This window comes from Ostrinia furnacalis, unplaced genomic scaffold (assembly GCF_004193835.3).
Source record: "Ostrinia furnacalis isolate ACB-3 unplaced genomic scaffold, ASM419383v2 OfSCF7067, whole genome shotgun sequence".
Classification (NCBI taxonomy): Eukaryota; Metazoa; Arthropoda; class Insecta; order Lepidoptera; family Crambidae; genus Ostrinia; species Ostrinia furnacalis.
The window spans coordinates 233,620-248,325 of record NW_021137306.1 but is presented as its reverse complement, the minus strand read 5'-3'; the positions used below and the strand labels follow the sequence as shown (position 1 = coordinate 248,325).

Here is a 14,706-nt window from a genome sequence, read left to right as displayed (position 1 = left end):
CTTTGATCTCCATAAAATAATGAGAAATAAAAGTGAACGTGGGCCAGCAAAACACATGGGAAGGATGGAAATTTGAAAGGTAAAGACTCACGAGAGATACTTGTAGGCAGGATCCTTGGTACGATGAGCTGGGTTTTCCGGGCGCTGGCATCCAGGTGGTATCGTCTACGTGGACGTCTTCTTCGATGATATTTCACACACCCAATGTACTGCACCATATTTNTTCACACACCCAATGTACTGCACTATATGTGGTCCACGAAATACACTCGCGGGAGATCTCCAAAATGCGATTAACACAATATAAAACGATAAATAAATTCAGTCCAGAGCTGTGGGACTGAACGCGGCGCGGGCGCTGCTCCTCCCGTCACATTCCGAGCCAAACTGATGTGCGGTTGTGTCCACGCAATGGGCGTAAACGTTGCGAATTCCTCGATGCTTTCTTCTCACTCGCTCAAGGGCACCTTGTATGCGTGCAAGGGAGAGGGAAGATAAGGAAGGCGGTAGGAGAAGGATTTTAGTGTTTTGCTGGCGAAACACCGATATTTATGTGATTAGNTGGCGAAACACCGATACTTATGTGATTAGAAAAAAAAAGAAAAACCTTAGATTAGGCGCGAAAGTTTAAAATAGAAAAGATTATATTATGGCGGCACCAATTTGCATAAGTGATTCCACACAATCCTCGGATTAAGAGTCCAGCAGACTCGCCGGCACGAGCCAATCGGCACGCGAATTTCGCTCTGCGCGTGCGCCGAATACCCATTGATTATGCTCACACGTGCACAGGCTCGATTCGCGGACAACCTTTGCATTCATTCCGCAATGCAGCACGGTGACATAAATAAAATTTGACCCACGTCAGTAGGGAAATTGTCAGCAATATATACGTGCCAGATCCTAATGTAGGTTGACTTTCGTCCGCTTATAGCCGCTTCAACCGCAATGCAAACAAGAACAGTGGTCACGTTCTCCAGATTGCCACCGGAATTTCTATTCGGATCATTGGCAGCGCCCACACAATTTATTTTAATTTGCGGACACACAATGCAATATTGCTCGGTCGATTCCCCGACTCTGAATATACAACTCTCCAATACAAACTTCCCACGTTCGCATGCTCCAAATACTGTTAATGACGTTTCTTACAGTATACGCTACCTTTATCACCTTCTGCGCCCAACTTTATTTAATCACTCTTTCTCGGAAACTAATGTACCCATTATTTCTTTAATATACATGTTAAGTGCGAAGAAAATTACTCCAGTAACAGTTTAAGACTGCAGTGAGAGTTATGCGATGCGAAGTACCCGTACCGTGCATTTAAGTATAGCATGCTGACTGTCCACTTTTTACGATTGCAAAGTCATTAATTTGAGGTATTAAAGAAGCTGTAGATTGAAAAGTGAGTTTGGTCATTATTTAATCTTTTTAGCTATATGTAACTTTAATCTCCAACTCTTGCTTTCTATTGTTACGTATTCTGTAATTTGTTGGCGATGTAGGTACTGAAATTGTTTTTGTGTGTGATGTTTTTTCGAGTATCGAATGGAGTGAGTTGACAAAAGAAAAACGAATCACGTTTATTAAGCGCGATTAAGCCTAGCTTATCGAATCGCAGCTCGGCGGAGCACGGTGGATTGGACGAGGCAAGGGAAAAAAGCGCATACCGCTAGCTGACACAGTGCTTTATTGAACACAATTCCGTTGGAGGCGCAACGGTAGGCGAGATACACTCATCTGGAGTACCACTGCTGCTCCTAATAGATACGTTGCTAATTTAACTGATTTGCTATCGATACTCTCTACAGATTGCTTATCTGTAATTTACTCGTGCGTCCGCCGACTGTCTAAAACAAAATTTACGGTACGTTCTATCTTTTTGGTTATTCAATGAACAAAAGAACAGTCTTTTGTTTTGCTTTTACTATTTTTATCGATTTCATCATCGTGGTTCTCTAAATTCCAGTGTTCACGTTCATTGACATATTGTTAGTCTACTGGTCTCCAGCTCCTATTGTATTTATCGTACGAAGCTTTACAATACAACTGTGTGCAAATTGTCTGTTCAAGTCCTTTAGTCACACTCGTCTGTACCTTCAAGTGTGTGCTCATCATCGGCCTTTACAACAACTATTTGTTTGACAAGCGTTTGCGCTTCGCCTACAAACTGTTAGCATGTTTGCTGTCATACTTAGTCACGGTTTACTATGTCAAGTTGTTCACACGTATCGCTTCTGCAAGCTTGTCGGTGTTTGCACTTGTCTGAAGTGTAGTATAAATTGCATGAACAACTTTACAAACGTCGACCTGGGGTATACAAATATACAGAACTTCTCACACCAAAGTAATAACGTTCAAAATGTTTCAATTTGGACCATGTCAACTCACTCAAATTGAGATGGCAAAGAATTTCTCTATGCTTAACATTGTAACATTCAAGGAAGAGGCAGTGTTAGAAATTGCGTGCATCATCTTATACTCTCTCATGGCTACATCCAGTATGAAATAGCGTGTACAATAATTATAGATTTGAATTCCTGCGCCAGTATAATGTATTAAACGTGCATTTAGTTAACTAAACAGTGATGATAAAAACTTTGAACAGTTAACTTTCTAGTGAGATCGTTACAGCGATAATGTTGATAGTCGTTGTTTCCATCACCGCACATTTTATGATATGATGCGTGCTGTTAGCATCAAGCAGTACTGTAATGATGTTCAGATACAGTCCAGCTGTAATTGTCTTAACGGTCACTGATAAGACTAAGGAAACGCGCAAATATTCGTAAATTTCACTGAGAAACTGGGGTAGAATGATTCGCAAATTTAAAACAAGATACGCTATCGTTGTTTACTATCCTAACTACCCAAGATTTTTATCTTATAATTTCTGCAGCACTTTTTTAGCTTTATGTTAGCGACGAAGAAAAGATGTGATGAGACTGGACACGCTTCATTTTATGCCTATTAATTCACACTTGCAGTAGTTCGACTAGTGGATTACTTGCCGCATCCATTTATGTATGCAAGCGCTAAACACGTTTTATATTATTAATAGTGATGCATAACTAGTTAGCTGGATCTATCTCCTATTCTCATCTATTTGATAATCTTTAGCGCTGCGCTTTATTGACTCCATTCGAGTGTTATTTTTTCGATGCCGCATCTATACATTTTTGTTTCTTTTCTTTATGAATCACGTCTAACCATCTTGGTCATTGCAGTTTCTAATTTTTTCGCTCCATCGATATGAAAAGTTTCGAATTGTTACTCACTTAAAGCATAATAGAACCATTACAGATTGTTACAAGGGAAATTTATCCCTAAAATGGGCATTTATACAACAACCATTCTTTCATTACTCCCAGAGGTATTTTAGATTATAACCCAGCAATTTGCGAAAGCTGTTACTTTTGATAGGAGGTTCTCTTACTGTAATTTCGCACTTCGCTAGGTCATTCGCAAGTCGAAGCAGAAAAGACGGCCTATTTAACAGACACTTGTTACCTATACATCCCGTAAACTGATCTTATGTCAACAGTAATAATAACAAATGTCATCTTCTTTTTTTTTTAATGTAGAGAAAGAAGTATACCATACCTTTACAATACCTTTTTTGCAAATCTAATAGAAGATTTTAATTAGGATAACCTCCCTTCAATCTATTAGATATCTATTCTCACAGAAAAGGCTGTTAATAACAATTAAATTACTCCTAAACGATTGCGTAACACTAAAATAATCGAGTGTCCGTTTCATCGCCGTTTCAATTAGCCTCTAATAGTACAGCTAACACGTGTCAATAAAATCGCCGCTGTCAAAACAATATCGATGCCGAATTAATTTTACTTTCGATTATCTTATAATGAATTGAGAGGTCAGTTATTCCGGTAACTTTCGCCCGAGGCTCCTAAACAAATACGTACGGTATTATGCGTACGAGTTGTAATTGGAACTGTTACGAAATCGTTTTGAATCTGTGCTCTACTGTTTCAGGTAAGCATCGATACGTCATCGTATATACGAGACGTGACGTAATTTGACTGACACTTTTAAGGTAAGTAATTCATGTAGAGCCCTTTGTTGAACTTTCTCTGCTATACAAGTTGACTGAATGAAACAATGCATGACATTTGGTACAAAAATCTTATGTAACATGAGTAATATTTTCTGCATTGATTGAGTCTTGTGAAGAGCGATCTTTCTTTAGACAAGCATTGAATAGTTAAATTAGATTGGCAGTAGGGTCAGAGGCGAAGAATTCTGAATCGGCATTTTGACCTAATAGCGAATCGATTTGCACTTTCACTTCCAATTAATGGAGATTAATAAAAGACAATGATTTAGCAACCAGCTCAGTTTGCTTGTTACGCTTGGCAAAGCTTGGCAAATACTTGATTTATTGACAATACAGTTAGTGTTACAATTTTCTCGCCGCTCTGAATACATTAGTATTTCTTCGCGATACACTGAGAGTGAAAATGTTTTCTACTAACAATTACTCTCTAATTACCATACCTTTGACTTTCTAAATGAAAATGATGCCAATTTAAATAACGATTCTGTTGACTACGATTTTACTTCGTCCTTAATGTAAAAGCATAACGTTGTAAACAATATTTATCTTAACTTCCACCTTTGGCTGCGCAAATATTGCTAACTGGTCTTTAGTTTAATAAATGATTTGGCCTTAATAGCCTGCCAGTAAGATGGATGATGTGTTAATATACACTCCTCACATAAGATTAAAAATAGCTTAATCACATCGCCCAATAATTTAAAGCATGCCAACCTATTCTGAAATTGACTTGTTTTTCGATTAGAAACCTTAAATACCGTATCAAACTAAGAAGTGTAGAAGTGTAATTGTATGTTGCCGTTTTAATACCAGCAGTGAATCAAACCTTTGAACAATCGCAGTACATTAAAACGCGATTGCTATTGCCATTACTGTTTACTTGACACATAGATATATAAAAAAATCAATTACGCACACTTTCTACGATTATGACTTGTTAGATTCGCTTTCGTACTGTTTGTTTGTTGTGTCTTTTGATGACGAAGCATGTTGTATTGCCGCTTGATATTTAATTAAATTGGTCAAGACTATTACCCAATCTATCAATCTGGTATTGAATGAGGAATTCCAAGATCTCATTCGCGTTGTTTTGATGTTATTGAGGAAAAGGTTTAATGGTGAAAAGTCTCTGTACGTTAAAGGCGTCTTCGCACATAGGGCACAGACGTAAACGATGTCTTAATTAACTATCTATTGTTTTCAATCCATCCATCCTATAATAATAATTATTAATGCGAAAGTAAGTCTGTCTGTTAGGTAACAAATAGACTTTACACTTTGACCGCTGAACCGATATTGTATTTTGAAAAATAGCCTCCATAACAGATTGTATATCTTTTGTTCTTGTAACAGTCAAGGAAGGTGAAGAGAGACTGAGACCCAGAATCAGGATAGTTTGATCCTTTTCTTTAAAAGATAAAGACGCGCGCGATAAAAAGCATTTCCAAGATTCACGCAGACGAAGCTGCGAGCAAAAGCTAGATCAATAAAAAACGGTAATTTATATCATTCTGTTTCGCGTGTGGCATTCGCGTGTTAAGTGTAGCGGATAAACACATTTTACGGTACACGTCGTGACGACAACCCTAATTGGCTTTGACTAATCGGTTATGTCATTGGACGCAGGTTCACGCAACTCGATCTAGTCTTTGAGATAGGCTGAGATGAAGATAGGATAGGCAACAGAATTTAGTACATAAATAGACGGCTAGTTACTATTTACAACGCTTCATCTAACCATGTTTTCCTTTTCTTCTCGTGCGCTTAAGAGCATAATATCCACCTCGTAACTCCGGTTAACTACAGCATATCTTTGAAATAAACAACAAATGGTCTTCTACCGATTCGTTTAAATAACAGCACTTCTGAGAGCTCATTACTGTAATAACGTTCTAAGCCAGGAAGTGCTAGTATTGGCTACCGCTGCAGATTCATATGTAGACTGGTCTTACCGGACCGGATTATTAAAACACACACTTTATACGTAACGCAACTGTAAACGCAATAGATATCAATTGATGCAAAAATGTTCACGTGTAAGCATTCGGAACCTGTTAAATGATGCATTTATGCAACAATTGATGGCCTTGAACGGTTCCGAGTCAATGTCGGTCGTCGCATGCATTCGAGTTCGTTTCATTATGACACAGCACGGAACTGGATTCGGGCTAGCTTGAGCTATATGATTCGTTATATCATTCGAACTGCATCCGACAGCTTTGATTTATCTGTGAAAACTGCTGCATTTACTTCGATGAGTTGAAAAACTAGTAGTTTAAAATTTACTTGAAGCTTTAACTCATTCAAAGTTCTCTCTGACATGTCAGGAATAGAAAATGCTTTATTCATGAGCGCTCTAACGAGACGTTTTTTAGTTGTGGTTGACAACCTAACGTTTACCGCAATAGTGATGCACCTTTCACCATGACACTTGACATTCGCTGCATATCATGTACTTACTAGCTACTTCGTTAGTTTTGCATGATTCCCATCCGCCACCCTTCGGCGGCGCCTCATTCCATGCAAGTGGTACATTATGTGTCATTAGACCTTATAATTGCCAGCTTTGCATTGCACTACATTCTATGGATAGTCATTAAGTAGTTGACCCGTTTCATTAATATTCATATACAATATAGAGTGCCAACAGTACTACTTGCCAGTCACTATAATTTCCTCAATCAAAAACTAAGTCGATGGCGAGTCTCGATCAAGATGGTTTTATTCCATGTTTAGTATATCAAAACTGTCGCACATACATATGTATATCTACTTAAAGAAATAAGTCACAGAATTACATATCATGAAACTGAATTGCTCTCCAGCTATTAAATGCATGATGCTTATGATCAAATGGATGATTGGGGATCATTTCTATCAATCATTTTCCGTAGTCTTTAAGTTGATCCAGTTTCGTGACACTACATTCAGTGCGCGCACATATTGGTGCCACAATTTTCACGCGGCACTGGGTCATTGTCACCATATGGTGATTTACGTGTACACTAATTTGGAATAAGCGAAAGTTTAAACTACTTACTTTTTCTCAGCGTTGTTGACAATTTGTTTCAAGTCAGTAACCGTGTGCAGCAATGCACGGCGAGCATTCTAAAATAATTTTTTCCTATGATTTTCGTCATCTGTTTTCCATGGGAAGCACTATGTTTGTTGCTTATTACAAAAAAGTTGAGAAAATTTAGCGTCGATCAAAGGTATACCTTTTTACAGAAAAGTATACCTGTTGTGTTTATTTTCATTAAACCTAAAGCCCACTTCTTTTCTTCACTGCGAGTTTTTGTTAATCTCTTTAGCGGACTTAATTTAACCAACGAAACCATGAGGTGAAACCATGGCATTTGGGTCACCAGCTTCGAAGTAATCCAAGAGTGGTACCGTAATACTTAATCTAAAAATATTCAATTTTTATACGTTCCTTTGTAACTGCTTCAGATATTACCCCAAACGCGTTTTAATTATAAAGCGTTTGTATGAAATCATCATAAAGACATTATGATTTAGATAAAACGTACATAATACTATTTTAGTTGAGTGAGATTAATAGTATGTAACAATGAATCACGAATGAGACCACGAGGCCAGTCCATTCATAATACGACTCTGCGATAATTCAATTTTACACTTGAGATAACACCGTAACTGCCATTTACAAAAAACTTATGCAATATATTATTTAACACCGACAAAAAAATAAAAGGAATCCAGTATGAAGTACGCTTTTTAGTAATTGATTTTAATGAAAATGTCACGAAGAATGACTTTGATTTGATACACGTTGAAATGAAAGTTATGCAATAGGAAAATATTTCATTTAAACTGCAAACTGTGTGTGGATCGTAACAACCTAACAACCTGCTGATATCGGCACACCTATAGTGTGATCTTGTCGATTTAATTAACACTTTATTTTATTCTTAGATGGTAGATAAGTGCAACTTGTGGACAATCTCCGTGCTGATCTGAAGGATGCATTGAGATGAGAACATTTTTATTCCCATAGAGTCGATTCTTGACACTTATTTATCCCTGCATTTCTTATCGCGAGCTATGTTTAGAGGACTATTTCTGTCGTGAAACACTTTCAACCGAAGTACATTTGATTACTACGTACCAACCTAGTTCTTAGGTTACGTTCCTAAGGTTCGCCCCTTTCTCTTCGGGCCATCGAACAGATCCGACTATCTATCCACTTTCTAACCGTAATGCGTACTGATTAATTAGGCACGAAGTATCAATGCAAACCTTGAGTATTTGCCACAACTCGCGAAAGTGAAATTTGTTACGATTTGATTAAAATTAACAAGGTGATTTAATTTCTAAAATTTTTGTTTTCACAAATTAACTGACTGCATGACAACTGATTCCAGACATTCGACCTTTTTTCTAATAGCAACGAATTCCAAGATTTCAAAAAGCGATTCTATTAAAATGCCAGGAACTTCTAACGGTATTAGCAACGCATATCAAACTGCCTTTGCTGTACACACGTCCTGTGAATGAACTACGCGAAGTAATTTCAATATCACTGAATTAACGAGAACATCGATAAACTGGAATAATTGGCTCGCGTGATGTAATGATGTAATAAAATCATAAATCGATGCAATATGACATTGTTAATGCAAATGATCCAGACCGCTAAAATACGGTAGCGTGTAGCCAACCGGCGCCGAGTTCCCAGCATCTTATTGGATTAGACATAAAGGGTAGAGTTGTGCAAAAACGTGTAACATGCAGTCCGGTTGGCCATACTAGCCGCAAGTCCGTTAGTTAGATATTACAAAAATAGAAGACAGAAGGCCCAGACCATGCTTTTCAGTGCACACGCAACGCGTGCAACTTACATCAGAAACCAGAAAGGTTCGACGGTTAAGTGGGGCCAGATTGCCACTGCATTGCAATTTCTTATAATGGTAATTGTTAGTATAAAGCAAGCCTTCTGCCTTTTCCTTGTTACTGCCCGTTACTTCAAGCCGGCGCCTGCGCACAGACAAATTTATGGTTCAACTGCCGAAGATCGCCTCTTACAGACTTCATGGGAACGACGGTCATTACTTTAACTGAATATCCATCTATAGTTTTAACTCACCGAGTCACCGATACATCTGTGCAAAATAATAATTTATCTATCAGATTTCCTATGGAGAATAAACATTTGATTTTATAAATAACGGTAGTGATTATAGTTATTTAGTACCGTCGAGTATCCAGTTATATTTAGAAGCGACCGTGATATTATAACGGCTATAAAATTTATCACACTTATTTATGTAACTAAATAAACAACGCGTAAATAATGATCGCAATGATTATAACTTGCTTTTAATCATTAAAATCTTTGTACGAATCTTCTTAAAGTAATAAATAATTACTAACTTACGTCACAAAAATGTCTCCAGCAGCCGAAACGATAACTGGCTGAGAAATTTCAGTCATTTCAAAGACAAATACAGATAGTAATTAGCGACAAAGCTAATGCCCTCAACAAAAGATCGGTCGGCTTTAGAAAATGTCTGACCATCCGTTACCTATGATAGATTGACTGTATAAGAGTGAAAGTTTTCTTAGTGAATAGCGTCTACTAAACTAAGCTAAATTTGTTTCTGTCCAAAAATTTTGCGGACTTCCGCCACTGTGGTTGAGACCACAAACTCACTAATGACAGGAAAGTAACGCATTTTAGATGATCTAGTGCTTTTTGCTTTGCCCTCGGAAGAGTAAGCTGAGAAAATAGAAATTGAACAACTAATGCAGTCAACCAGGTAATGATACCTCTCGAGATATCCGCTGATCCATTTTTGAAGAAATAAATCATCATTATTGTACTGCGATCAGTTTATAATGCTAAAGCGCGATTAGATGTTGAATTTGTTAACGATCTTGTTAATTTGTACTGGCAATTAACAAAACAAAAAACACGTAAATGTAAGGTGTGAAAACTACATCGCATATAACATCCCTGGTTTCCCTTTACGCAACTAATACATATTTCATTTTGTTTCTCACTTTTTGTTTTGTGTCCGGTGCTTAAGACTGAAAATGGGTAATAGTGCCTGATAATTGCTCCGCTTTTTGTAATACTCATAAAACTAATGGATTCTATTGTTGCATGTTTTTTGTGCGATTTTAAAGTAATGGGATTATGCAAAGCACTATTTTCATGTTTGCAGTATGTGTGAATAGGTTCCTCGGGAGATTTATAAGAGTTTTGACGGTGTCATAGAAATATTACTTCCGTCTTGTACGGAATTGTATGAAATTTAGAAAATTTCGTTAATATAAAAAGGGTTTGAACAATTTTATGACCTGTTTGATGTCTAATTTTTAAATAAAAGTTACATTGAGTTCCTACTTTACATAATTAACTACTTAAATTCTAGCCAAACGTGTTATCTTTTGCTATTAAGAGAAAGATGCAATTGCTTAAATTTGGGATTGCTGAACAGAGCACTCGATGACATAATGCATAAAACATAAATAAACATGTGCTCACTAATTGTGTGTAGGTACATACTTACAAAATTAACCACTGCGACCACGGGGCGTGAAATACTGTCGTGTTTTTACGCAGAACTTTTTCACAGTTCTTGAACATTTAATATCGCTGCTAATAAAAGCTTGCAAGAAGCAAATAATTTACATCGATCTACACGCGTAATGTGGGAACGCAATCGAAGTGATGAATGCACTTTAACCTTTCTTAAGTCTAATTAGTAGAAAATTATGTACCTACACCCCTCAACGCACCGACGTTTGCTATGGAAAATTGCTTTTTACCATCGGACGACTTATTATTTATGTGTGGCGAATGCGTTTGCGTCGATCGAAAGAAATTTACGAGCGCTCTGAGAAAATACAGTAACAGGAGCTAAGAAAGTCGCGGCTATTAGACTGTAACCGTTTAAGAAAAACAACGCTGGGGGATAGTATTTGTATGAAACCACTGACCTCTTTCTTTGTTTGATCGTTGATTTTGACGTGTGTCTGCTGAGGTTTGTCACGTAGCGGAAGATAGCCCTCGCGGCTGTCGGCGGCGTCCGTGGTTTCGGTCGGGGTGGTCGACTCCACGGTGGCCGTGCTCAAAGTCCCCGCGTCCGTTGACCGCTGATCTTCAGCAGTACTCAGCGTCGGCACTGTCTCTTTCGCATCCTCCACCGTTGTACCAGCGGTGTCAAACTCCGAAACGGTCTCCGTACTATCGCTACTCGTTGTCTCAGTATCTTGAACGGTCGGCGTCTCCGTCCTCAACACCGGCCGAATAGAATAATGCTTCGTGGGACGATACGCCGACGAAACAGTTGTAACCCTAACCGTCGGGGGTGGAGTTTCAATTCTGGTTGTTAGAGTTGTTTTGGCCTCAATGGTAGTCTCGACTGGGATGGGTTTGCGAGAGGGTTTTTTAGTTTTCGGCGGGGAGGTCGCGGTCACGGGGAGGGTGGATTTTGTTTTGGTGGAGACTTTTCTGGAGTAGGTTGTTGACCGTTCTTCGATGGTGGTAGGTGCGGGTGTGTTATCGAGGGTCGTTTCGGGGACGGTGGGTGGTGGTTTCCGGTCAGCGGGCGGTTCCAGACTGGATTGTTTTGGGGTGCGCGACGGGGGGAAGAAGTAGTCCATGATGGATGGCGATCTGTTCCTGTTGCTGGGGAGCCATGCGAAGGGGTTGAAGTCTAAGAGGCGGGGGCGCGGGGGCTCTGCGGCGACGAGGGCCGCGAGGGCGGCGAGCGCGAGGAGCGTGGCGAGCGGGCGGTTCATCGCAGCGAACGTGCGGCCGCGGCGACGATGCGAGCGGGACTGCGCGAGCGCCGCAGCCCGCAGCCGCCGCACGGCGCGCCTACTTAAGCCCGCCCTACGCTGCATCCGATTCTGCACCGGCTGCATCTATAGCCAACTGTCTTAGGAAATTGCTACGATACTTAAAGCCATTAGCCAGTCGTAACGTGTGATAGCTGGCACTCTCGGAATTATTACCTGTTACAAACATCCAACTTACAGTTTACTTTGATGGTTACATTGATTTTGCAATTTTGCATCGATTTAGAGGCGAATTAATTTTATGATTTCCTTGCCTGTCCCTCGTTATTGCATCGTAAGTTCGTAACGGTAATGACATACGGAAGCCTAAAGGATGCTTTTATTGGCTGAGAATTCATATTCTAATAAAGTTAATTAGTTGTAGCTAACGAGGCTTACAGTGTTTGATTATCCAGCATGCTGTCCCGTTACCTGGCGCGTATCTAAGTGCGTTTATTTAAATTTCTATGCAATTTTTCCGATTCATATTCGCCCTGTGGTTGCGCCGAGTACCGCTATTCAATCTTGGGCTCGGACAGGCCATTACGCACGTCTGTCGTCTGAAATTTGTGAGTATCAAAAACGACCGCAGAGCGTGTAATGTTCTATCTGAGGCAGTTTCACACCTAATTTGGTGGTTCGGGCCTACTTGCACCTGAACTATACAGGATTTCTGAATGAGCATAATCAAAGCGATTTGAAGCCATTACGGTTGCTGTAGCCGTTTGCGCAGCGAAATGGTTGCATTTCATTTATCGGTTAGTATTTGCTGATCGTGCTTACGTTACTTGAAGTTTGATGTACAGTTTTCGTCATAATTCATTATTTTATGCAGTTCATAATGACATTTATCGCTTTTCTGCCTTTTCGCCAAGATCAAAGTGAAACTTAATGACATTTTCGCGAACTGACTCTCATATTATGCAGTCAAATTCAATTCACTTTATATTAATAAATCAAAAAATTAATCAACTCACTGTCTTGTCAGACGCCAACGTATAATTGTAACAGAATTAATTAAAACAAATGCAAGGGCATGTCCAATGTGTACAATATGAAAGAGAAAGTTGAAAACAAAATCAGAATTACTTATGCAAACTTTTCGGAGCATGTTCGTCGCATCATGCCGGGATACCGGTAAAGTAACCGGTACCACAATGACGTGGTCTCTATTTGTTAAGGCTAAGAGATCAATTCTGCTCGCTCCATTTACTAGAGTTTGCTTTACAATATTTACAAAAATACGCTCCGCGGTGCGTTAAACATGGTTACGCACTTCGGTATTAAATATTTCTGTATTTACTTGGAAATCTTTAATTTACTCTTGACTATATAGAAAAGATGTTTACTACTAACAGTGATAGAGATATTTACTTTACAAATACTGCTCATCTATCAACACCTTATTACGCTGTCAGCTAATATTTATATCAATTAATAAATATGTGCTGGCGGTATAAAAAAATATATCGCTAATTAATTTATCAAGCTCATTATTGATTTCTCAGCAAGTAGCTGTTTATTGCGGATATTTTTACATGGCAAAAACGTTCGAGTAACATTTTGCACTAATGCTAAGCACTAAAATGACACCTTACCTACGTAATTCTGGAATTTGCGTAAAACTGTCACGATTTCTATTGTAATGGATAACTGTCCATAAAACTGGTCGATTAAGCGAGTAAACTATAAAACCGTAACGTTATATTTACGGTCTCAAAATGCTTTATATTTTCTTAGTGCGCACCTAAAATTCATTGCCGCAGCCTTTTAGCTGGTGATAAGAACAAGGTGTTCGAAGAAGGGTGTCTCAATTTACTGGACTTTTTGGGATAGTTCCATTCTAAACTCCAAAATTTTCGTTAACTAACTTCGACACAATTTGACTTTTTATAACTCTCTTTGGTGGAAACATTACTCGTATTTACAATCTTTAAGAATAATTGTGGGCTAACAAAATAGTGAGTATTAAAATACTGACATGCGGTGCCTAATTTAAATGTTACTTTGTCAAAAAATATGATTGTCATCCAAGTCATTGCGTTTTCTTTTTAAAACACAATGTATTATTTATGTTTGTTTGAATAATGTAAATAATTATTCAAGAGGAAAGTCTTCAATGAATGTGCGTTGGCCTTTGCAAGTAATGTCATATTTTGGAATTTACATGCTAGTGCGTATAGGTCTCATGAAAACCCAATGGCTCAGCATTCAATGAACTTTCTAGTATTTATTTCTGAGACTGAATCAGAAATGAAATCCTTAAAAAAATAAAGGTGTCTAAAGTGTATATGTCTTACTTAGCCTAGAGTATTAGCAAGTTAAAGTAGCATTAGACTGGTATGTAAAGATCCGACGACTGTCGATGGAGATGAACCTGATTTATCCATTAAGGATACGTTTTAAACGGACAACTTATAAATGTTTTTATTCAAAAGATTTTTTTTCAAACGCTAATACATGAGTTGTATTAGAATACACATGATTCGTTATAAAATATAAATAATCATGCTACTAAATCAGACAAAAAAATAGCAAAAACATCAATACATTTTATCCAAGTGTGTGATCATGTGTGTTTGGAAAACAATTGAAGTCAGCCGTGGCCTACTAGATTTCTCCTTCATCAATCCTTTTGCGGCTTCCGTTCTGTCAAACGTCGCCTTTCCAAACAGTACCAAAGCAGTCCGTATTCCCTTAAAACCATCAAAAGCTAATACATGAGTTGTTATAGAATACACATGAGTCGTTATAAAATATCATCATGCTACTAAATCAGACAAAATAATAGCAAAACATCAATAAATATCCAA

The 14,706-nt window shown here is 38.3% G+C and overlaps 1 protein-coding gene across 1 annotated transcript; it reads right to left on the bottom strand.

Moving 5' to 3' along the window:
- Window positions 1-9,231: 9,231 nt before the first annotated feature.
- Window positions 9,232-11,884, bottom strand: LOC114363341 (poly(A) polymerase-like). Its single transcript, XM_028319026.1, has 2 exons — window positions 11,051-11,884; window positions 9,232-9,240 (listed from the first exon to the last, which is right to left on the bottom strand). The coding sequence occupies exons 1-2, from the start codon at window positions 11,852-11,854 to the stop codon at window positions 9,232-9,234; spliced, it is 813 nt and encodes a 270-aa protein (XP_028174827.1). The 5' UTR covers window positions 11,855-11,884.
- Between the last annotated feature and the right edge of the window lie 2,822 nt (window positions 11,885-14,706).

Bases quoted from the DNA above. Each gene is read 5' to 3' on its own strand.
- LOC114363341 (XM_028319026.1), bottom strand. From the start codon at position 11,854: ATGAACCGCCCGCTCGCCACGCTCCTCGCGCTCGCCGCCCTCGCGGCC.